The sequence below is a fragment of the Acipenser ruthenus genome, chromosome 3 (assembly GCF_902713425.1).
Source record: "Acipenser ruthenus chromosome 3, fAciRut3.2 maternal haplotype, whole genome shotgun sequence".
Classification (NCBI taxonomy): Eukaryota; Metazoa; Chordata; class Actinopteri; order Acipenseriformes; family Acipenseridae; genus Acipenser; species Acipenser ruthenus.
Window position 1 is genome coordinate 54,814,270 of NC_081191.1, and position 23,877 is coordinate 54,838,146.

General features: G+C 40.9%; 1 protein-coding gene across 1 annotated transcript in view; it reads right to left on the minus strand.

Annotated features, from left to right (window-relative positions):
* Positions 1–345: 345 nt before the first annotated feature.
* The window catches only part of LOC117962740 (uncharacterized), a 65,532-nt gene continuing 42,000 nt past the window's right edge, over positions 346–23,877 (minus strand). Inside the window, exons 6-10 of the mRNA XM_059020789.1 lie at positions 15,219–15,395; positions 9,903–10,246; positions 6,966–7,227; positions 1,581–2,197; positions 346–668 (exon numbers count right to left, since the gene is read on the minus strand). Of these exons, the coding sequence (XP_058876772.1) occupies positions 346–668; positions 1,581–2,197; positions 6,966–7,227; positions 9,903–10,246; positions 15,219–15,395 (1,723 nt within the window). The remainder of the gene's footprint in view (positions 669–1,580; positions 2,198–6,965; positions 7,228–9,902; positions 10,247–15,218; positions 15,396–23,877) is intronic.

Consider the following 23,877-nt stretch of genomic DNA (forward strand, 5'->3'; position numbering starts at 1 on the left):
TGTGTCATGAGAGAGAAAACTAATATCTATAAACAACTGCTACCCGTGCTGGTTTTGCACCAGCACAATACTTGTTTGGTTTTGTCTCTGTTTGTTTGTCTGTTTGTTTTGGCCATCGTGCCGTTTGTTTTGTCTTGTGTAAACCTTTTTGTTTTGTTTATTTATTATTAAACCGCACACTAGCGCATTCACTCACAAAACTGTTGTCTGTCTACTTCCTGGCCTGACGTCACCACAAGCCAGCCTGTTCACACAAACCCATGCCAAGTTGCTCTTACAGTTTAATTTGTATAAATCTTTGAGTGGTGTGTTGTGGTTAATTTAGTCACATATTATCAAATACATTCACTGTATATGATTCTCATCTTTCTTTGTGAAATTAGGTCTTTTGGTTAAACACTGTAACAATAGATTAGACAGTTGAATCTTATAATTTGGCAGTTGTTTCTTATATGCGTCAAACGTTTTTTTTCTTCGGGAAGTGTGAAAAGTAACAAAATAACTGAATGTTGCTGCTTTCCTTCCAGAGATATTGCACATAAAATGTCCTCTTACCCCAGGTGAGTTGTCCAGTTTGATAGGTGGCTCTGCTGTAAGTCTGCTCACCAATGTACTCATCCTTCTCTTACAGGTTCCATAAGCAGGAAAGTCACAGTTAAAGGGCAAACCTAAACAAGGCGATATATTTACATGACTCGGTGTACTGTTTTAAAATAATAATAATAATAATAATAATAATAATAATAATAATAATAATAATAATAATAATTATAATAATAATAATAAATAATAATAATACTACAATTGTAGCTGTTGGTTTTAACAAGATGACCATTTACATTTTTTTTTTTCTTTAGAAGCTACCTACGGGACTCAGTTATTTTAGCAACTTAACTAAAAAAATGTAATTAAAAAGTTGCTAAAACATGACCACACACTTAGTTTCAATAATCTGTATAATACCATATGTGTGCCTATCTGCATGTTACTAGAATTTATATTTGCATTGTTGCTGTTTAACCAAAAATGAGGGATACATTACTTAAACGCAGGGACATTCTACTCATTTAATGTTGTGCCCAATTATTGACACATTTACTTTTTACTGACCCTTTAAAACAGCCCTAAAAACACACCCCTGCTATTCAATTTGCAAGCGACTAAGTAAGAACAAAAGAGGAATTAGGGGGGGCGTGATTTAAATCTTAACTTTAAAAAGGAGCTGGCATAGTTAACCTTAACCAATACTTCAAGTGCTGTACAGAAACCAGGACTAAAAGACACAGTTGGAAATGAAGTGGAGATAAACTGAAGACAGAAGGAATGAGACACTTCTTCATATAAAGAGTGGTGAGGGTATAGAATGGTCAACTAGTCTTGTTGTTGAGGCAGATTCACTTGGATCCTTTAAGATCCAACTTGACAAAGTTTTTGAGATCAATCAGCTACTAGGTACCATATGAGCTTAAATGGGCTGAATGGCCTCCTCTCGCTAGTGCATTTCCTTATAAAGTTCACTTTATAGGTAGGAACTCTGTAGACTAATATTGCTGTAATGTAATGCTTATCAAACCTCTTACCTCTTTTCTTGGTCTGTTTTAATTTCCTTTCTAAGATATCTAGGTTGCTAACAACAGGCCTCTGTATCAGCAGAGCCTCAGTGTTAGTTCTGTGACTGTCTGGGTCCATACTGTGTGGCATAGCTGTGTTTTGTACCTGAGAACTTGTAATTTTTCTGCGATTTGTATTTCCTGCAGGTGAAGTGATGGATAAATCCAAACATTGTTCCTGGGAGTCTTGGAGGGTGCTACCTCTCCCAGTACTTTCCTGCTTACAGTTGTTATAAGCCACTCTAAGATAATAAGGGACCTGAGTTAATAAATCTAGCATGGAACCCATCCCTGAAACATTATGTTCTAGTGATATACTTTTGTCCCGACAAGGTCTTTGTTGTTCTGACGTGCATATCTTCAGTGAGTGTTTTGTTTTGTCGGTGGCCTTGCAATAATTTCTGCCATGTTTGTCCCAGGCCCTGTTGTTTTCATATTTGCTTTGTTGACTGAAGTCCAGTGCCCCTGAGGAATCCTGTGGCTCTGTTGACATATCTCTGAAGAATTCTCTTGAACATGTGGCAGGTGAAAAATTATTTAATGGTTCTGTGTTGCATAGATGTGCTCTGTCTTCTCTGTCTTTAGGTCTACCAAAAATATACAATATAAAGCACACAATTTAAATACAAAGAAATAAAAAACAAAGCTGCTCCTAGACAGTAGTTTCAATGTTCTATGCCATTAAATCAAACTTATGGACATAAGATGACACATCCCTGTATTAGCATGTGAAAGATTCAATAAGTAAGGTATAAACCATGACGGGCCATGCGGTTCCCATTATATACCATGCATGGGGTGGTGATAAGGCCCGAGGCGTAAGCCAAGGGCCTTTAGCACCCCAGAAGTGGTATGTATCATCAGAACCATACAACCGAAGTGGTTTATACTGCTTATAACACAGCTACCTGTCATTTGGGGGAAGAAAAATAATTAAAATAATTAAAACACATTTTAAATTAAGACATCCATATTGTGTATAGATCCGTAGTGTTATATAGTCCCAAATTTAATTGAATTTAATCTATTGTTCACTTATTACTGTTCACAGGCCTTGTCTTTACCTGCTTTTCTAAGCGTTTTCCTGACTGACAGGAATATATTATTCCTGGCTTTAAACTTGCTGTCAGCAGAGATATTAAAACTTCTACTGTAAAAATATCTATTTAGTCCTATTTATGTTCTTTAAAATGAATGTCCATATTTCTTTCTTTAAGCCAGTCTAAGTACATTAACAGCCCATGCTGTAGTTTTATTGTGTTTTCTTCTATTTCATTTAGCTGTTCCTCATCTGCTGTTATGTGTCTACTATTGGCAGTTGCTGGTGCACTTATTTTTTTTTTTTTTTTTTCAGATGGACTGCTGTCTTCACTCAGAAAGTCGGTGTTGTACCAGTTATCTTGAGTTTCATTCCCAAATATATTAAAGGGAATAAGTGGAATGTCACTCATTTTTAGCAGTGGTTTTGTAACTAATAACAAATAAAATGGCCCTGTTATAAGACATGTGGCAAAGTGCCCCGCCCCTGTGTGCATTTGTGTGTTCGGTGTTGTGTATATGCGTGCGTATGTTAATGTTGGTGTATAGTCATTGGTACACGGGATATAAACGGGTCTGTGTTTCACGTGTATTTAAAAAGTGTATATTTGTATTTAGGCACGGGATTGCACATCACGCACGTGCATTTAAAATATAATATGTGAACACGGGGTTTCACGTAATTAATTCACGTGCTGGGATTCAAGTGAATAATTAATTAGTAATTGAATCCCAGCACAACAGTATATATAGATGCACATTTTCACTCAGTGGTTTTTGTTGGGTGTTCGGAAGAGGAGAACGGGTGAGAGAGAGAGGAGAAACTAGAACGTAAAATCATTAAACGTAAAGATAAGTGTGTGTACTCACCGTGTTTGTTTGTCTCCGTGCACCGTTTGTGTTTAGTCCGTTTTGTTTGTCTTTTTATTTTGGCGTGTAGTGCCGTGTCCTGTGTTTTGTGTACTGTTTAAAACCTTTTATTTGTTATTAAACGCTGAGTGCAGCCATTGCACTCAGCTCATCACAACCACCGTCTCTGTTGTTTGAATTCCTGTCTGGTCTGACGCCACCCACTCTGGCCGTCTTTGTGACACGTGGTGTCAGAAGTGGGATTTGAACCCACGCCTCCATTCGGAGACCAGAAGGGGTCTGGAAAAAAAAAAAAAAAAAAAAAAAAAAAAAAGGTCAATGGCAGAAGACGCCATCAAACTGCGGGGCTGGTTCCTAGAAAATGCTGGGCTGGAGGCCCAGTCTCTGCCCATGGTCGTCCGGGCTCTGTGGATGATGGACTGTGAGAGATGGGAGGCATATCAGGAGGAACACACCCCAAACACCTTGGAGGAAGGTGTGGAGTTTGTCCTCAGCTACCTGGAGGCAACCATAAATGGAACAGCAGCCCAGGTAGCAGGACCACCAGCAGAGGAGTACCTGCTGTCCCCATCTCCACCAGCAGAGGGTGAGTACCTGCTGTCCCCATCTCCACCAGCAGAGGGTGAATGCCTGCTGGTTTTGCCTCCACAGCCCGAGCGGGAGGAGCCTGAGCGTCCACAGCCCGAGCGGGAGGAGCCTGAGCGTCCACAGCCCAAATGGGAGGAGCCTGAGCGTCCACAGCCCAAATGGGAGGAGCCTGAGCGTCCACAGCCCAAGCGGGAGGAGCCTGAGCGTCCACAGCCCAAGCGGGAGGAGCCTGAGCGTCCACAGCCCAAATGGGAGGAGCCTGAGCGTCCACAGCCCAAGCGGGAGGAGCCAGAACGTCCTACGCCTGAGTGGGAGGATCCCGAACGTCCTACGCCTGAGTGGGAGGAGCCCGAACGTCCTACGCCTGAGTGGGAGGAGCCCGAACGTCCTACGCCTGAGTGGGAGGAGCCCGAACGTCCTACGCCTGAGTGGGAGGAGCCCGAACGTCCACAGCCCAAAAGGGAGGAGTCGGTGCGTCCACAGCCCAAAAGGGAGGAGTCGGTGCGTCCACAGCCCAAAAGGGAGGAGTCGGTGCGTCCACAGCCCAAAAGGGAGGAGTCGGTGCGTCCACAGCCCAAAAAGAGGGAAGTCGGGGCTTCCACAGCCGTAGGACCCAAGCTGCCAGCAGAGGGAGAATGCCTGCTGGTCCCACCTCCACCAGCAGAGGGTGAATACCTGCTGGTGCCGTCCCAAGAGCCAGAAGGGGAGGAGTTACAGGCTCAACCCCCTGGAAATTTTTGGGGGGGAGAAGGGCAGGATGCTGGTGTCCCCCAGCAGCCTCTAGCTATGCTGCTGAAGGCAGCACGGCGCGCACATGCCCAGCCGCCACAGCAGAGGGAGCCAGCACCGCCAGGAGCAGAGGAGCTGGAGCTGCCTCTGCCTCCACCACCGCCAGGAGCAGAGGAGCTGGAGCTGCCTCTGCCTCCACCACCGCCAGGAACAGAGGAGCTGGAGCTGCCTCTGCCTCCACCACCACCACCGCAAGGAGCAGAGGAGCAGGAGCTGCCTCTGCCTCCACCACCTCCAGGAGCAGAGGAGCTGGAGCTGCCTCTGCCTCCACCACCGCCAGGAGCAGAGGAGCTGGAGCTGCCTCTGCCTCCACCACCGCCAGGAGCAGAGGGGCTGGAGCTACCTCTGCCTCCACCACCACCAGGAGCAGAGGAGCTGGAGCTGCCTCTGCCTCCGCCACCGCCCGGAGCAGAGGAGCAGGAGCTGCCTCTGCTGCCCGTACCTCCGCAGGGAGTACGGTGGCCGGAGCCCCAGAAAGGGGAGCTGCCGGCCACGAAGGGGGACGAGGTCTGGAGACCACTTTCCCCAGCAGCAGTTTCGCTGCAGGAGTTCTTGTGGCCGGAGCCCCACAGGAGGGAGCTGCCGGCTACGAAGAAGGGGGAGGTCGGGGGACCACCTGCCCCCGCAGCTTTTTCGCTGCAGGACGGGACCAACAGGCTGTCAGCCGTGCCACTACCGGCAGGGGTGCTGACAGCATGGCCAGCCATGGGCCCACTGAAGCCTCCCTTCCCAGCCCGAGACTTTGGCCTGGACTGCTGGGTATTTAAGGGGGGAGGTGGCCGTTGAGGCCATGTGTGCTGCGCACAAGGGGGGGTATATGTGGCAAAGTGCCCCGCCCCTGTGTGCATTTGTGTGTTCTGTGTTGTGTATATGCGTGCGTATGTTAATGTTGGTGTATAGTCATTGGTACACGGGATATAAACGGGTCTGTGTTTCACGTGTATTTAAAAAGTGTATATTTGTATTTAGGCACGGGATTGCACATCACGCACGTGCATTTAAAATATAATATGTGAACACGGGGTTTCACGTAATTAATTCACGTGCTGGGATTCAAGTGAATAATTAATTAGTAATTGAATCCCAGCACAACAGTATATATAGATGCACATTTTCACTCAGTGGTTTTTGTTGGGTGTTCGGAAGAGGAGAACGGGTGAGAGAGAGAGGAGAAACTAGAACGTAAAATCATTAAACGTAAAGATAAGTGTGTGTACTCACCGTGTTTGTTTGTCTCCGTGCACCGTTTGTGTTTAGTCCGTTTTGTTTGTCTTTTTATTTTGGCGTGTAGTGCCGTGTCCTGTGTTTTGTGTACTGTTTAAAACCTTTTATTTGTTATTAAACGCTGAGTGCAGCCATTGCACTCAGCTCATCACAACCACCGTCTCTGTTGTTTGAATTCCTGTCTGGTCTGACGCCACCCACTCTGGCCGTCTTTGTGACAGACATTAATAAAGTACATACAGTATTTACAATAGTAACCCTCTGAAAAGCTTGACTAAATGTTGTCAACAAACTAGGTAATAAGACCTTTTTTCCATTTTAACTTTTTATTGTAACTTTAATATAGATTACTTTATATAAATTAAACAAGTGGTATACTTTTTTATATTTCTTAAGAGGCCTGAGTATATGTGATAACATACTATGACATATGTTTTGGAGTTAACAGCTGTTATAAAGTTTAGTGAACAATCTGGATACTGTAGACCTACCATTTTAAAAACCAGTGTATAACCCTGGTTGAGGAAACTACAACATACCAGAAACAGCAAAACAATGCATTTGGTACTGATGGTACTTCACAAGAATGCATTAACAGTGTGTACAGCTTGACACTATTGTGATACCATTGGCATGTCATGTGACTGTTACCATCCTACCAATGGCTCATACCAGCTGCCTTTCTGCTATCATTCCCACTTCACATAGAACCATTGGCATTGTGATGCCACTGCATTGTCATCAAAAATGGTAAATGTCCTAATGTACTTAATGGTTAATAATAATGTTAATAGTTTTTTAAAAATTACTCATTTTGTTGTGTCTTTATCTTTAAATTGATCTTACCTTGTGCCATCAGTTTCTTTGCCAGTGGAGTTGTTAGCCTTTTTGTTTAAGTTCTTTTGAAGGTGATTTTGAGTCTCTCTCATGGTGACGACATCTGCCACTCTTTCTAACAGTGACGGCCTGTTTGCTTTATCAATGTGTAGAGAGGAAGATGAGGGACTTAAACACCGAAGTCTGTTTGATGAGGATAAAACAGGTCCAGTGGTATTCTCAGTTTTTGAGGTTCTTTGTATTCTCCCAAATGAAATATCATTTGGAATCTCTGAAAATCAAACCCCAAAATAGCAAGGCTATGGTTATCTCATAGCATGTTCAGCTGGCAACTTCAAATTTCAGTGTTTTGGAAACTCTGGTACTGTTCATTTTGACCTATGACCAGAGATGATGGCCATATTGTGGACTTTTTGGTTTCCAGACAATACACATTTAACATTTTGAGAATTTTGTTTTATTATTGGTAACAGCTGTATTCTGTGTAGCTTTCTTTAAGGAGAGAAATTCTCCTTCCGAATGCAAATAACCTAATTAATATAAAAATAGAGGAGGGTATATTTAAATGTTTCTGTCTGAGTTCAAATGTGGCCTTCCGTGACTACTGATATCATGCAGCTTTCTTAAACCGGGTTTTCACAAAGTGCAGCCTGCCTCATTTGGCCACCAAAAGACTATAGTAAAAAAAAGGTAAGGGAAACCAAACAAAAACCTCATAGCCTTACACAAATACAAGAAAACATATAAGAAAGTGCTGTGTAGTTATCCATGTATTATTTGCTAAACATTTTTGACTCCATATGCGTTCATTATAAACCTATTATTAACATACTATATATTATATACCATTTTTTCTACAGATCTGTAGCTTCCGCAATTCTGATCCTTACGGTAGTCTATGAACAAAGTTAGAATCCAGCACTTCAGGTAAATAATATAAAAATTATCCAGTCAAATTGTTTAGTACAGTACATTTTGAAAATACAGGTAGTAAATCTACAATAAGCTACCCTACTCGCTCACATTTCCTACTACATAATATAGTAATACAGTGCTACCCCGTTATAACGCAACCTGTTATAGTGTGGAATCGGTTATAACACGGTAAGGTCGTGGCTCCCATTTCCCCCAAAATGTAATCTGACTCGCAAAGGTGGGTGAACGTTCCAGATACTTTCAGTGATCCTGGTGATGTTATCGTGAATTATCTTATGATAGAAACTCCAAAAAAGAAAAGAAAAGAAAACCTACAACACTGTGATTTTGTTTTGTTGTTTTTACATTATTTACATTATTGTGTGTGTGTGTGTGTGTGTGTGTGTGTGTGTGTGTGTGTTTGTTAGCAGGGAACTGGTAAGCTTGCTTCAGCCGGGATTGGTGGGTGACATCCGGGGATGCGGGGACATGAAAGCATATAGGGGGGTGCCGACATCAGCGCAGGCAGAGCTGCGTGAGACAAGCTGCTATATGAATGTGCTGCCGTCAGAGTGCAAGACTGTTTGTTGTTTTTGGTGTGGCCCAGGGAATAATTGTTCCAATAAACCGTGGATTTGAGTACCTGCAAATTGTGTTTGTGTCTCTTTCTTTCATTTTCCACCATACACTACAATATTAATTTGGCTTGTGGGTACTGTAAATCATTTCAGGAACAAAAATGCCAATATTCGTAATAAGGCGAAACACAAATAATGCGGTCTCCTAATTATGGACTCTGACAACGCCATTATAATGGGGTAGCACTGTATTAATAATAATAATAATAATAATAATAATAATAATAATAATAATAATAATAATAATAACCTGAATCTGAATTCTGCAGGGACAGGCTCTCGCCAGTAGAACTTGGTTATATGTTGTGGTGTTGTTGTTGTTATTGGGGATCCAGTATACCGGTAGTCCATACAAGTTCAACAAATTTTTCCGTAGATGCTAATCCACGCAGGCAATTTTGTAAATGTTGTCTTTTTGAACAAATTTGTGGAACCAACCTTTTTTTTCCTGTTTTCATTATTCTAAAACAAAATCTTGCTCAATGAATTAGGATAAAGAGATTTCTACTTCAACTCTATAGGTGATCGCTCAAGCCTGGTGCCGTCTGTAGCCTGCAGCAATAAACAGGAGACCACTGGCACCATCCCGGCTATGCTAATTTAATACATTTTGGGTTAGAAACTTGACTTTTTTTGTCCTTGGTAGGTATCCATGATAGATGCTACTTAAGGCTAGTGTGCAATGAATTGCATCTTATTGCTAAGGGCCAGAAAAGTATAGGCTTAAAGCAATCAGCTACTCGATGACCAAACACGAAGATAAGAAAAGTGTAAAGGATGAAAAAAAAATACTTGTGTGCTTTGAAAAGGGCTTCGTTATTTGTGTATTTATTTATTGCAAAGGACTGCATTTTTTATTTGTAGTAGCTTCAGTATTTTTTATAACATTGCTTATAAAACAACTAAACTATAAAGCACTATAATGTTATGAGATGTTGAATAAATGGTGTCAAATAAAAAAGAAATTTTAAAAAAACCCTGCCGAAGAGGTCTCTAAGCCCCCTCATATTGTATGCATATGTTTTCTTGTTTGGTCAAAGAAGCTGCCAGGGCTACTTCCAGCAGGCTTGCTACAGCCTTTGCTTATAGTAGAAAGTTGCACAAGGTTACGTCACAAATGGGATAGTCACTGCTGAATTCCTGTGAACATATGGTATGGCTTTCTGACTTATTTAGTTGCAAAGAAAACCTTAGCTGGTCAATTTGCGCAGCTTCTTAGCATGATAAGGCGATTTTCTCAGCCTTTTTAGCCAGAACATGTTTTGGCAGTGCACTTCCTATAGCTTGAGGAATGTGTGCGATAGGTGTGTGCTATGTCACATTGTCATGATAATGGAGAGAGAATTGACCCCCACCATTTACTTATCATCTTATTGCTTAATGTGCAACCTACCTGTAAGAGAAGATGAAATGCCTTTCCATGATCCTGTTTCATGTCCCATTGTTTTGTGAAGAGGCTGAATGCTGTGTCCGAATGAGGGAATATAAGGATGACTTTCAAGCCGACTTCCACCTTGTCTGTTAAAATAGTGCTTTGGATGTAGTGGAGGACTGTATACATCCTGCTTTAATTCAGTCCTTCTGCTGCAGTCACTCTCCTGAGCTGCCTCTCGGAGTCTCCTACTCTCCTCTGTTGGTGGCTCCTGGTCCCTGACACTGCCTGGGGAAACACGATGAGCAACTCTTTCTTGTTTACAGTACCTGACTCTACTGCTTGGAACATCTTCTTTGTTCCTCCTGTTGATAGAAAAATTTAAGAGACTTAAACAATATTTTTGCTTGTCAAATCCCACAAGTGTAACAAAGCCACAGAACCTGGATGGACTAGTATGGGTAGAAAATTGGGCCAGAGATATCTTGCCTTGTAGCGTTCTCTGGGATTGCATGTTGCGAGTATTTCCTTTAAAAGTTAAAAGCACTGATTTTAAGATCATTCTTAAATTAATACAGACACAAAGGAGACAGTGCTTAACACTTTCAGGACATGTCAATTCTGATAGGAGCGAGCCAATTAGAAACTTCTAACTCACTTTGTTCCAGACTACATAAAAACAAAAGCTTTTGGCTACTAAATTTGTGTTCAAAATGGCTTCCAAGCTGTTTAGTGTGCCACTGCTCCATGGAGAAACCCAGTCTTGTTGCCGTAAAAGAAGTCCTTACTAGTTTACCTAGGAGGATTCTAACTACACAATGGAAACTTCATGCAAGTATTACACACGGTTATTAGGTTATCTAAAAGAAGAGGCGAGCCATGATATAGAGTTGAAATCTATGATGCATGTGATTAGAAAACAAATATCTTACCATACAAAAGTTAGTTGCTTTGTCACATACTGGTGGAAAATACCTTAGATAAGAATGAGATATTTCAGGATTGCCTTTTTAAGAACAACAACTTGATATTTGTTTTTTTGTTTGTTTTGTTTATGGAAAACTAGGAAGGAGTTCCCATTGTAATTGCATGTAACTTACAGCTATTTTTAACAAAGTATTTTGAGAGAATCTCTTATATTTAATTATATAGTCGCTTTGACTTATTACTTGAATACTATTATTGTTTTGTTCTTCTTCTTCTTATTATTAATAATAATAATAATAATAATAATAATAATAATAATAATAATAGTAAAAATAATAATACATTTATTTATTATTATTATTAATAATAATAATAATAATAATAATAATAATACATTTATTTATTTATTAGCAGACGCCCTTACCCAGGGCGACTTACAGTTGTATACAAAAAATACATATCAAGAATTACAGTACAAATGTGTGGTAAAGTCGCAGAAGGAAGATAAGTGAGCCTTAGGTTGTCAAAAGCACTGTTTCCTGGTAACATGTAAAAAACCGCAGTAACTTGAAATGTCCATCAGGTGTCATCAGTCGGCCACAATTAGTGTAGCCGACAAAACACCTGTACCCAATATCACTATAAGGTAAGGTAATGGGAAAATTGCTTGATTTGTATGATACATGTGGATTGTCAAACAATTAGCACCCTGTATAAATAGGCTCCTTTATGATAAGTTGGGATGGGTGTGTAGGAGAGTTGTGAAGGAGAGTACGGAGCGAGTTAAAAGAAAATAAAAAGATTTGTAAATCTTGTGTTAACCTGTGGGAAGATTATTCTGTGTCGGGGAAACGGTTTACCTGTCCTGACGATAGTTAGAGAAAACTATAAGTGTATAGTCAGCATCTTCATGTTTTATTCTGTGTTTGTTTTGTTTTTGTGCAAACCTGTAAATAAAACATTTGTGTTGTGAACTGCAAACGAAGACTCCAGTCTCTTAAATCTTCAGGTAACTTCCACCCTGCACTCAGCCATGTTACCACATATGTTGTAGGAATAAATAATTTATTGTTTAAAAAGTAAGTAGCGGGGTTCCGAAAAATATAGTGTTATACATCCCCAGGTGTTGCTACAACTGTTTCAATAACGTACCTGTACATTTTCGTTGCATTGTTAACATCCTGACAACTTTTTACACTTATAACTTTGCCTGTTTCAAAGCTCTTTTCAAAATGGCCGCTCTAGTGCACTGATAATTCACCGTGTAACAAATTATTTTATTTTTTTTTGTTACTGGGTAGTAAGTGTAATTTCCTAATTGCTTATGCCTCAAAAATATAGAAAATGGCTATTATTCCCCACAAACTTTGCTTTTGTGACCAGGACAGTGATATTTTGAAATTTGCCTATTTTCCAGAACACTCCAGATAGATTCAGTGCTGAGTAAACTTGGAGTAACTTCTAGAACTTTCTAGAACTTTCCAGTAATATAAATAGTAGTATAAATACAGGGGCCTTAAGCCCACCAGTTCAGTTTAGTTCCAGCTGCCTAAGTGGATACATATCTGCATTTTTCTGAGATGGCATCAAGAGGCTGCAAGCATCCAGCAGATGCATTTTGCTATGTCTGCGGCCAATTTATCAAGACAAGAGCGAAAAAGTACTCCGTGGAAGCATCTGCTAAGATGTGTGAGGCCTACAAGGCATATTTCGGCATGCCTGTCGGGGATCAAGACAAACCCTGGGCACCTCATTTCACCTGCGAGCACTGCAAAAAAACTTTGGAAGGTAAGATGTACAATTGTTGCTCGGAATTTTATGTTATAAAATTTGTTAAAATTTTTAAAATTGTAAAAGTTTTTAATTTTAAAATGTTTTACAATTTTCAATGTTATTGATAAAATATATCATATATGAAAAATGTTGCGAGAATCTCTTACACATTAGTCATGGGTGAAATAAATGTATTTTTGTAGGATGGTACAGAGGGGAAAAGAGAGCCATGAAGTTCGCTATCCCAAGAATTTGGCGGGAACCCACTGACCACTCAAGCAACTGCTACTTCTGCATGGTGGACCCTTCCAAACATCGGACTGGCAAGAATGCACCTGCTATCACGTATCCGGACCTTCCTTCATCCATCGCCCCGGTGCCACACTGCCATGATCTCCCCGTACCCACTCCTCCGGAGAGAGAGCAGCCGTCTTTAGAAGAGAGCAGCAAGTCAGAGAGCGAGGAAGATGTTGTAGATCCAGATGACAATGTCAGAGGTGGAGCTGAGGAGAGAAACCCATACTATCCCAACCAAAAAGACCTCAATGACTTGATTAGAGATCTTGGTCTCACCAAGTCCAATGCCGAGCTTTTGACGTCTAGGCTCAAGCAGTGGAACTTGTTGGATGAAAGTGTGCAAGTCACAGATCAGAGGAAGCGCCACCAACCTTTTTCCAGCTTCTTCACCCGTCAAGATGGGCTCTGCTTCTGCCACAATGTGACCAGTCTGTTCGAGGCAATCTGAATCGCCTGTAACCAGAATGAGTGGCGCCTCTTCATTGACAGCTCATCCAGGAGCCTCAAAGCCGTGCTGCTCCATAATGGTAACAAGTACCCGTCTCTTCCCCTGGCTCACTCGGTGCACCTCAAAGAGGATTACAACAGCATCAAGACCTTGCTGGACGCCTTGAAGTATGATGAATACAGCTGGGAGGTCATAAGAGACTTCAAAAGGGTGGCATTCCTGATTGGTCTCCAAGGCGGTTTTACCAAGTTTCCCTGCTATCTTTGCCTTTGGGACAGCAGGGACACCAAGGCGCACTACCACAGGCGGGACTGGCCACAGCAGACCGAGTTCTCTGTGGGGAGGAACAACGTCAAGTGGGAGCCACTGGTGGACCCCCGGAAGGTGCTGATGCCACCACTGCACATCAAATTGGGCCTTATGAAACAATTTGTCAGAGCTCTAGATAAGGAGTCGGCAGCCTTCAAGTACCTTCAAGACTTCTTCCCTAAGCTGTCTGAGGCAAAGGTCAAAGCCGGTGTCTTCGTCGGACCACAGATAAAGAAGATCCTGGAGTGCAATGAATTCCCCAAGAAGCTCACTAGTAAGGAGAAAGCGGCTTGGAACAGCTTTGTCGCAGTGGTTCGGGGCTTCCTGGGCAATCACAAGGCCGAAAACTATGTGGAGCTGGTTGAGACTCTGGTGAAGAACTACGGCACAATGGGCTGTAGGATGTCCCTCAAAGTCCATATCCTTGATGCTCATCTTGATAAATTCAAGGAGAACATGGGAGCGTACTTGAAGGAGCAAGGCGAGCGCTTCCACCAGGATATACTGGACTTTGAACGCCGCTACCAAGGACAGTATAACGAGAACATGATGGGAGACTACATTTGGGGGCTGATTCGTGAAAGTGATTTACAGTATAATCGTAAATCTCGAAAAACTACTCACTTCTAAATCTTTTGTAGTCATTTTTGTATTACTTTAGTATAAGTACATGTTAATTTGGATTCATATGTTGTTTTTTTCTGACTTTATGTGAACAAAAAGACACAAATTCGCCCATTTTCTCATTGGAAATAGGTCAATTTCAAAATATCACTGTCCTGGTCACAAAAGCAAAGTTTGTGGGGAATAATAGCCATTTTCTATACTTTTGAGGCATAAGCAATTAGGAAATAACACTTACTACCCAGGAACAAAAATTGTGTTACATAGTGAAGGATTATTGCCCACATTGTCAATCAGGTAACACAGCAATAACGATCCATGATGTGGTACGGAGCACTTGCAATGATTTAGAAGCCTGTGCCGTGATTTGCCGTGACTGTGCCGTGATTTTTACACATTTTACAGTGACAAAATCATTGACATCAGTATTTAACAAACTCCTTTTTTGCCTAAACTAGTTTGCCTATGTTGGTATCCAAACTGGAAAAATGTGACCAGTGTTTTTTTTGTTTTTTTTCCAAGCCTTTCGTTCCTATATGAAAGCCCCTTGAATTTGCTGGTAAATCTCCCAATAACTTTAATTTGAATGGGTGTCTTCCTCAGAGCTGCCATATTTCAAACTTGGTTTTAATAGATGTAGACTGTTTAAATTAAAGAAGGCTTACTTTAGAATTACTTTACCTTTGTTTTATCTTGTGTTGTTCATATAACACCATTTTTTTTCAACATATTCCCAATAGTTTTGATATTTTTTGTATTTACACATCATAGGTAAATACACTATGTGATTATAGTATATTTAATGTTCGCCAGTTCATGCTGTCTCCTGCAACAATGCTAGTGCTCTGACTGAAATGAGGGATATTGTGGGAACAGAAATTATCCCTTTTTGAAGAAACTGAAAGAGTGTAGTAGTGAAGAACACTGTGTAACAGCTAAATGGAATTATGTCAACAAACCTGCTATCAGAATGGCCTGGCTGATGTCCTTGATGCAAACCTGTGGGCTTGATGCTTGCTGACTCAAAGAGGTCCCTGGACAAGGGAAGTGTGGAGGTGTGAAGTGGGGAGAAGGTAGTTGTTTCAAGGAGGTGTAGAAAAGGTGTCCGAATGGATAGAAAATATGGGTCATCATACCTGTTGAAATAATAATTGATAAAGTATAAAATTAGGCTGCATTCACACTGGGTTTGTTTCAAAATGTATCAATTTGCTTGCTATTTCACAGTTATCTGAGAGCAAAGGGACCAAGTTCGTTTGGATGCAAGCTAAAGTTCGTTTTGTTCGTCCTTTTCCATTTTTTTTCAGGACCGAATCCATTTGTGTTCACAATGCAGTTTGCAAGTGCACTCGGTTCCTTTTGTTATGGTCTGTGAACCGGATGTTTACAATATCCTGCAAGATGGCAGCTATTAATGTATTGCTACATTTCTTTAAAGTCTACAGTAAGAGAATAGTGCGGTATTCAGTTACGCAATACTGCACCATTCTCCAACTGTTGGCATTAAATAAAATAATTTTATTTTGTCCAGTTTGGCTTGGATTTTGGCCAAATTTCTATCAGAACTTCAGTTTCTCACACTGTCTATGTGTAGTTCCCCAAAACATTTTGTTTTTTGCTCTACTTGTTTCCTCGACTATTAAATGAAATATGTGCAAAATGTTTACTTCTGAGTCAGGTGACCTTGTATAGTGTGTTTTCTATGTGGAAAAAGTTGTTCACATATAGGTTTACCAAGCGAACCAAATTTGGTAAGTTTGCCAGACGAACCAAGATCACCATTTAAGGTGGGCTCAGTACAGTTCATTTCTCAAGCAGACTTTGTTGTTCACACTTTACACCAAACGTACCGAATTGTACCGAGTGCCGACCAAACCCTCTAAACGGACCCAGTGTGAACACAGCCGTACACTAGTCTAAAGCTAAAATACGCAGGGGTCCAAAATGAATAAATGAATATATATATATATATATATATATATATATATATATATATATATATATATATATATATATATATAATATATATATATATTTTCATCATATAGTATATTGTTCTTTACATCACAAGATCACAAGAACCTTTTTAAAAAACACCATGTGGGTAAATTGGTCTTAATTTAGACTCTTAATTCCTCATGGCCATCTAGTTACACATGGTCACGAATTGTGAAAGAGAAGGTGCAGAGGTTGTTGTTTAAGCATGCTTAAAAAACATTGTATAGTTTTAAAACAATTTTTTGTTCTACCGGTTCAGAGATTTGGAAATCAAGCCACCCTAGGTGACTGTTACAAATTACAATTAAATACAGTAACAGTGTTCCTCTTTATGATGGTAAGAAATGTAAAAAAAAAAAGTTTACATATGTAAATATGTAATGTTTTGTAAGTCATGTGGACATCACTTTATTTTATCCTTTAAAATGAACATATTTTGACAGGTGCCTGTACTTGTAACACAATCTTACTACAACTTGTATCAGTGATACAATTCTTCAGTTTTTTTGGCAGTCTGGTAAATTTGATCCTCACAGGTTTAACTCCTTTAAGAACCCCTGTCCTCCCTTCCCCAGTGTGCCACTCAATCCCTGTTGCTATGACAAACACCGTATTACACGTGAACTGTGTGAGCCATTACTGATATTAATGCCGTAGCAGTTATTGAAAGAGATACATTTTTGTTAGAAAAAGTACTGACAAAAGCCATCGGCTAAAAATAACTCTGCAAAACATCGTGCAACAGAGCATAAATAAACTTTTATGAAGATGGGAGGAAAGTTGTTTTGCCGTCTGCAGCAGGGGGATCTGAACCTGTGCTCTTGTCCCCATGATGGCTTGCTGTAACACTGCTGCAGCAGGGGGATCTGAACCAGTGCTCTTGTTCCCATGATGGCTAGCTGGAATGCTGCTGCAGCAGGGTGATCTTGGTTTCATAATGTGAGGGTATTTTATTTTTAGGGGGGTGGGGGGAAGGCAATTTTATGGTAATGACAGCAATCATCTTATGCCTAACCCTTTTATACTCTCCAAGTTCACCTACAACCAAGCATTTTCTAGACTTGTAGACAATACTATCATAGCATCAAAGGGTATGAATACTTTTGAATTACCTTTTTTGGAGTTATGCAAAAGAATTGCTGAAATAAATAATTGTAGACATCTATTTCTTATAACTTTCTTTTCGTCATCCACAAAAGCAAAAGTTTTGCTACCATCTCCCAACAAGTACTGGCTTGACCATGAAATTGTATACAATATACAACACAATTATTTCTAACCAGCTAATACCTTAGTGACTGTTGTTTTTGTGTAACTTTACTAGATGTATGCATTTAAATGTGAGGTTCATTTTTTAAGAAAGCAGTTTGACTTATTTGGTAATTTATAAGAAATGTAAATAATACCTTAAAGGCACGACGAAGTTTAAAATGTTAGTATGTGCCTTGCCAGAGGCTCTCTTGGCAGCCCTTCCTGTGGTTTTTCTTGCTAACCAATAGAACAGCGGTTCTCAAACTTCGCGGCACTGCAGCAACCCCCTTCTACCAGTAAAAATTACTTTGCGACCCCACTGCCCTGTGTTACTGCAGAATAATTAGTACTGATAAGTAAAACATGCATTACAAGGCAATATCAACAAAACTAAAATATAGTCATTGCTTGTTTTTTACAGCTAACAGTATAAAAAATTATTTATCCGATCTTTTTCAGGGTAGTACTCTTGAAACTGTAGCTGAAGGCTTTCCATAACGGATTGTAAGTCACTGTTTGACAAGGTGCTTTCATCCAAAAAGTTATCTAATAAATCAAATGCTTCCAGACTGCCACGATTTGTGCAATCGTACCACAAGGCCAGCTTCTTGATCCAGCTTTCGATTTTGTCAATGAGAGCAAGGACAGGTGCATCTCGTCCTTACAGTGACATGTTAAGGATATTCAAGCAATCGAAAATATCTGCCAGGTAGCTAGCAAAGCAATCCATTTCGCATCTACAAGCTTTCCGGGCAGCGGAGAATTGTTGTCAGAAAGACATATATATTCTCACTTCCTCTCTGAGCTCAAACGAACGATTAAGCACCTTTCCCAACGACAGCCAGCAAGCTTCTGTGTGGTAAAGTAGCATCTCATCACACAAAACTCCAAACATACTGGTATTTGTTGGACGAGACTTGATAAAGTTGACAATGCAAACGCCTTTGTCGAGAACTTTTTTCAGAACGGGTGGCATTTTTTTGCAATAAGGGGTTGCCTGTGCATCATGCAGTGAGTCCAAATTGCTTGTGGTGCAAGAGCTTGCACCCTGGTGACTAACCCGCTGTGTTTCCTGTTATGGCACGAGCACCATCACTGCAAATGCCAACACAGCGCTGCCATTCCAAGCCAGCATCGGAGACAAAACCATCTAAGAGTTGTTCTCCTGTTGCATGCTGAGGCAATGGCCAGCAGAATAGAAATTCCTCTTCGAGTTTCCTGTCATCTTCAAATGTAATGTAGGTCAGCATTTGAGCAGCACCTGACCCAGCAATCGTTTCATCCAATTGAATAGCAAAAAAATACTTTGCTTTACCTTGACGATCACTTGCTCATACAGGTCAATAGCCATACTGTGAATACGCCGTCAACAGTGTTATTAGACAGGGGAAGCGAATCAAGATGGCTGGCAGCACTTTGCCCCATCATAAATCGAAACCACCTGCTCGGCGCACAGTAGGAAAAAGTTTCTCCAATATTGTGGTGTTTACCAGTTTTGGCTATCCAGTGTGACACAGCAAAAGATTCATGGAGAGCTGTGGCAATGTGCCCCGCCCCTGTGTGCATTTCTGTGTTATATGTTGCGTGTGGTGTGTTAATGTTGGTGTATAGATATGGCTGCACGGGATATAAATGGGTGTGTGTAACACGAGTTATTTAAAATGTATAATTGTATTTAGGCTCGGGGATTGCACTTCACTTCACGTGCATTTAAAGTACTTAATATGTGAACACAGGGTTTTCACAGATTAGTTAACGTGCTGGGATTCAGGTGAATAATTCATTGGTAATTGAATCCCAGCACAATTGTATATATAGATGCACAAAGCACTCACTCTGGGTTGTGTGTTCGAGAGTGGAGAACGGGTGAGAGAGAAAGGAGAGTTTATTTAAAAAATAAAAATTGCTACTACGTGCTGGAGAACCAGCACAGGACTTTAGCGTGTTTAGCGTTCGTCCACTCTGTTTGTTAGTGTCTATTCATTTTGTTTGTCTGTTTATTTTGGCCTCAAGTGCCGTGTCCTGTTTTCTGTTTTGTTCAAACCTTTTTATTTATAATAAACTGGCGCAAGCAAGCGCATTCATCATTTCATTCACCGTCCTGTGTGTGTTTCCTTTCCAGCCTTGTGACAAGAGCCTTCTCGTTAGTTGTAAACACCAACTTGAGTACTTTCATCTAGCCCCTTCTTTCACTGAAAGAAATCGATAGGTTCCCCTTGAAGAGAACCGTGCTTTGTCTGTAAGTGCTGCAACATTTTTGATGGTTTTAAGCTCTCCTTGCCAGCACTTCACGACACACTGTGGCTCCACTTCAGAAAGAAACCAGGTAAAACCGTATTCCAAATATTTGTTATCATGCTTTCGGGTTCTTGGTTTTTTGCTGCTGATCGGATCCTTGTCAGCAGTTCTTTTGCTTGCAGTGCAGCTCGACTCCCTTTCATTAGCACCGTTTCAAATACTCTTCTTCAGAAAATGCTCCATTTTAAAATACTGTAGCAAAATATTATTGCAATGGCGAAGGAGGAACACGGACAGATACTGGGTAGGGAGGGATAGAAAACAAAAGGAGGCATGCACCAAAACACACATTAAAATAAAGAGTAAACAAAACTCGTACACTACGCTTTCCATATCGTTTTCCAACCGGACAGAAGCTCCCGCCAATCTCCAAACTAGCTTGTGTGGCACAGATTTTACGTTATAAGATGTATGTGTGTGTGTGTGTGTGTGTGTGTGTGTGTGTGTGTATGTGTGTGGAGAAAACATGTGGGTATGTGGCTGCGGACATAACTGAATGATTAATGGGTAATGAGGCTCCAGCCACAGGTGTATAAAATGGGTGATCACAGGTGTTAGAGAGGTTAATGTCAGTGTTGGTGAAGGTGTGTGTTGCTTTGTTGCTGTCCTCTTTATGTCATTAAGTTTTTGCATAGACCTTTTGTTTTGGCCCTTGTGCCTTTTTATTTAATAGAGCTTCACTGCAGCGTTCTTGTCTCTGAGTCTCTCTTGCTGCCAGTAACATCTTGGGCCATGACGCTACACTGTCACAAAAGTACAAAAGTTTTCCTCAATATTCCATGAGTAATGCGGTTTTCTTAGAATTCTGCTGCTGTCTTCTGCAAAGCCCCCCCTGTTGTCTTAGTCCCCACTGTTCAGGCACCATTGCCTGACCCAGAACCATTGCAGAAGGACACTTTGTCCCTGCTGCATTTGAGGACATGGAAACCCAAGAATGAATCTTCCCGTCCGAGGACGTGTAATCTGATCTCTTGTCTCCCATGGTAAGTCCCTCCCTGTCAGAGGAGCTCACCACCCTTATCAGATGTGCTATCAGCACGGCACATCTGTTATGAACAGATGCTTCCCAATAAGCAATGCCGTGCCACTGAGGTAATGCTGAAGAAGGCCTATGCTGCCTCAGCATTTTGCATGGGTCTTGGTAGCTACAGTAGCATACTGGTGGCTTACTAACCCATGCTATTACAATCCCTGTCCTCTGACAACAGGTTGTCCGGTTGAACAAGCTGAGCTTGGTCAAAAACCTTCCAAGAAGTTGGCATGTCTCCTCCCCAAGCAAAAGCCCCAGCCCGTAAGCCGACAAAGCACTGGTGAAACAGACACCCTCAACCCAGAAGCAGACAGGGTCATGCAGCCCCTACTAACAGCAGGAACGAGCCTCTACGAGCCAGCAGCCCTAGGAATTTTCTGCCACAGGTCCAGGGCCCATTCTATCAGGACCGTCTAGATTATTGGCAATCATGCCCCATTAACACCTGGGTGCTTACCACCATCAGGGCCGGCTACTCTGCAGTTTCGATTCGGCCCTCCTCCCTTTCAGGGCATGATTGTAACAATGGTCACGAACCCTCAGGAGGTGTCTGCCCTACTGCTGAAACAGGCCATTTCAAATGTTCACGAGAGAGAAGGGTTTACTCCCGATACTTCCTTGTGCCGAAACGGGATGGTGACCGATCCTCAACCTCAGACAGCTCAATCTGTACTTGAGGGTATGAAGGTTAAAGATGCGGACAATGCAGCAGCTTGTGGGAACAATTCAATAATTGATAATTTAATGTTTATCTGGGTTGATTAGTTCTCTTACTAACAATATTTAATTGACATGTTACAAAGATCGAGGATTAACTATGAACACACATACAGTACATGCGCAGACACAAGGAATGTTCAATCAATAGTGTACATTTACAATAAGTTTATTTCAACGTTTTAACGTTTTATTTACACATATCTTGAAAACATAGTATAGCTGTGATTTTAAACTAAATTGAAACCAAAGAAAAGTTACTTGGCTACAAAATAAGACTTTTCAGTGTTTTTTTTTTTTTTTTTTTTTAAATAGGACATCAACAAAATGATGTAATTTCTCAAGCCTCTTTATTCTTATCCCTGAGGGTCTAAACTTAAAAAAAAATAAAACTGGACTGCCAGTCCATCCCAATCCAGGGTGCCTGGATTCCAGCCTTTATCCCTACTGAGGCCAGTCAGAATCAAGGTAACTTTTGCTTTATGTTTCCTTATTAAAATTAAGGGATATTAATATGAACCATCTGCAAGCAGCAAAGCGTTCGATGAAATGCTGGCAGTTTAGTGCTGAGACTGACGATGCTTTTTCATGGTACAAACATTTTAGTTCTGGTTTCTGTCTGGATTTTATCTTTTGGTGGTTTCGGTTTGGGAAAATCATAACCGTTGCATACCTGTACTGTACATGTAATACTGTACGCTTATTAAATGCAGATAATATTTGGACAGCTGAATTCAAACTGAATTCAATTTCTGTTTGTATTTTATTAGTGACACAAATACTTTTTTACATTAATTAATTAATTGTTTTTCTTTCTTTTTTTTTTTGACATAGTGTATTTGAATGTTAAAATTTGTATTTAATAAAACAGACACCGGTTGTGTAAGAGAAGCATAGTCTACCTCAGTGGTACTCAGCTCTGGCACTCAAGATGTGTTCCAGTCCTGGTCTTTATCCCAACCAGGTCCTAAATTAGTTATTTGCCTCTTAACAGCCTCAGTTAACTGCATTAGAACCTGCTTAGAGTTAAAACCTGGACTGGTTTGGATCTCGAGGGCCAAACTGGAGTACCACTGGTCTACCCAATGATTGTTTTCATTGCAGACTTTCCCCTCAGTTTAGGTGTGCTATGTAATATTGACAAGGCAAGGTAAGGCAACTAGCTATGCGATTCAAGATATAAGTGACTAATGATATTTTTAGGGGCAGATTTTGTAAACATCAGATTTTTGCAAATTATACACCATGTACAGTACTAGTGTACATACAGTGCCTTGCGAAAGTATTCGGCCCCCTTGAACTTTGCGACCTTTTGCCACATTTCAGGCTTCAAAACATAAAGATATGAAACTGTAATTTTTTGTGAAGAATCAACAACAAGTGGGACAAAATCATGAAGTGGAACAAAATTTATTGGATATTTCAAACTTTTTTAACAAATAAAAAACTGAAAAATTGGGCGTGCAAAATTATTCAGCCCCTTTACTTTCAGTGCAGCAAACTCTCTCCAGAAGTTCAGTGAGGATCTCTGAATGATCCAATGTTGACCTAAATGACTAATGATGATAAATAGAATCCACCTGTGTGTAATCAAGTCTCCGTATAAATGCACCTGCACTGTGATAGTCTCAGAGGTCCGTTTAAAGCGCAGAGAGCATCATGAAGAACAAGGAACACACCAGGCAGGTCCGAGATACTGTTGTGGAGAAGTTTAAAGCCGGATTTGGATACAAAAAGATTTCCCAAGCTTTAAACATCCCAAGGAGCACTGTGCAAGCGATAATATTGAAATGGAAGGAGTATCAGACCACTGCAAATCTACCAAGACCTGGCCGTCCCTCTAAACTTTCAGCTCATACAAGGAGAAGACTGATCAGAGATGCAGCCAAGAGGCCCATGATCACTCTGGATGAACTGCAGAGATCTACAGCTGAGGTGGGAGACTCTGTCCATAGGACAACAATCAGTCGTATACTGCACAAATCTGGCCTTTATGGAAGAGTGGCAAGAAGAAAGCCATTTCTTAAAGATATCCATAAAAAGTGTTGTTTACAGTTTGCCACAAGCCACCTGGGAGACACACCAAACATGTGGAAGAAGGTGCTCTAGTCAGATGAAACCAAAATCGAACTTTTTGGCAACAATGCAAAACGTTATGTTTGGCGTAAAAGCAACACAGCTCATCACCCTGAACACACCATCCCCACTGTCAAACATGGTGGTGGCAGCATCATGGTTTGGGCCTGCTTTTCTTCAGCAGGGACAGGGAAGATGGTTAAAATTGATGGGAAGATGGATGGAGCCAAATACAGGACCATTCTGGA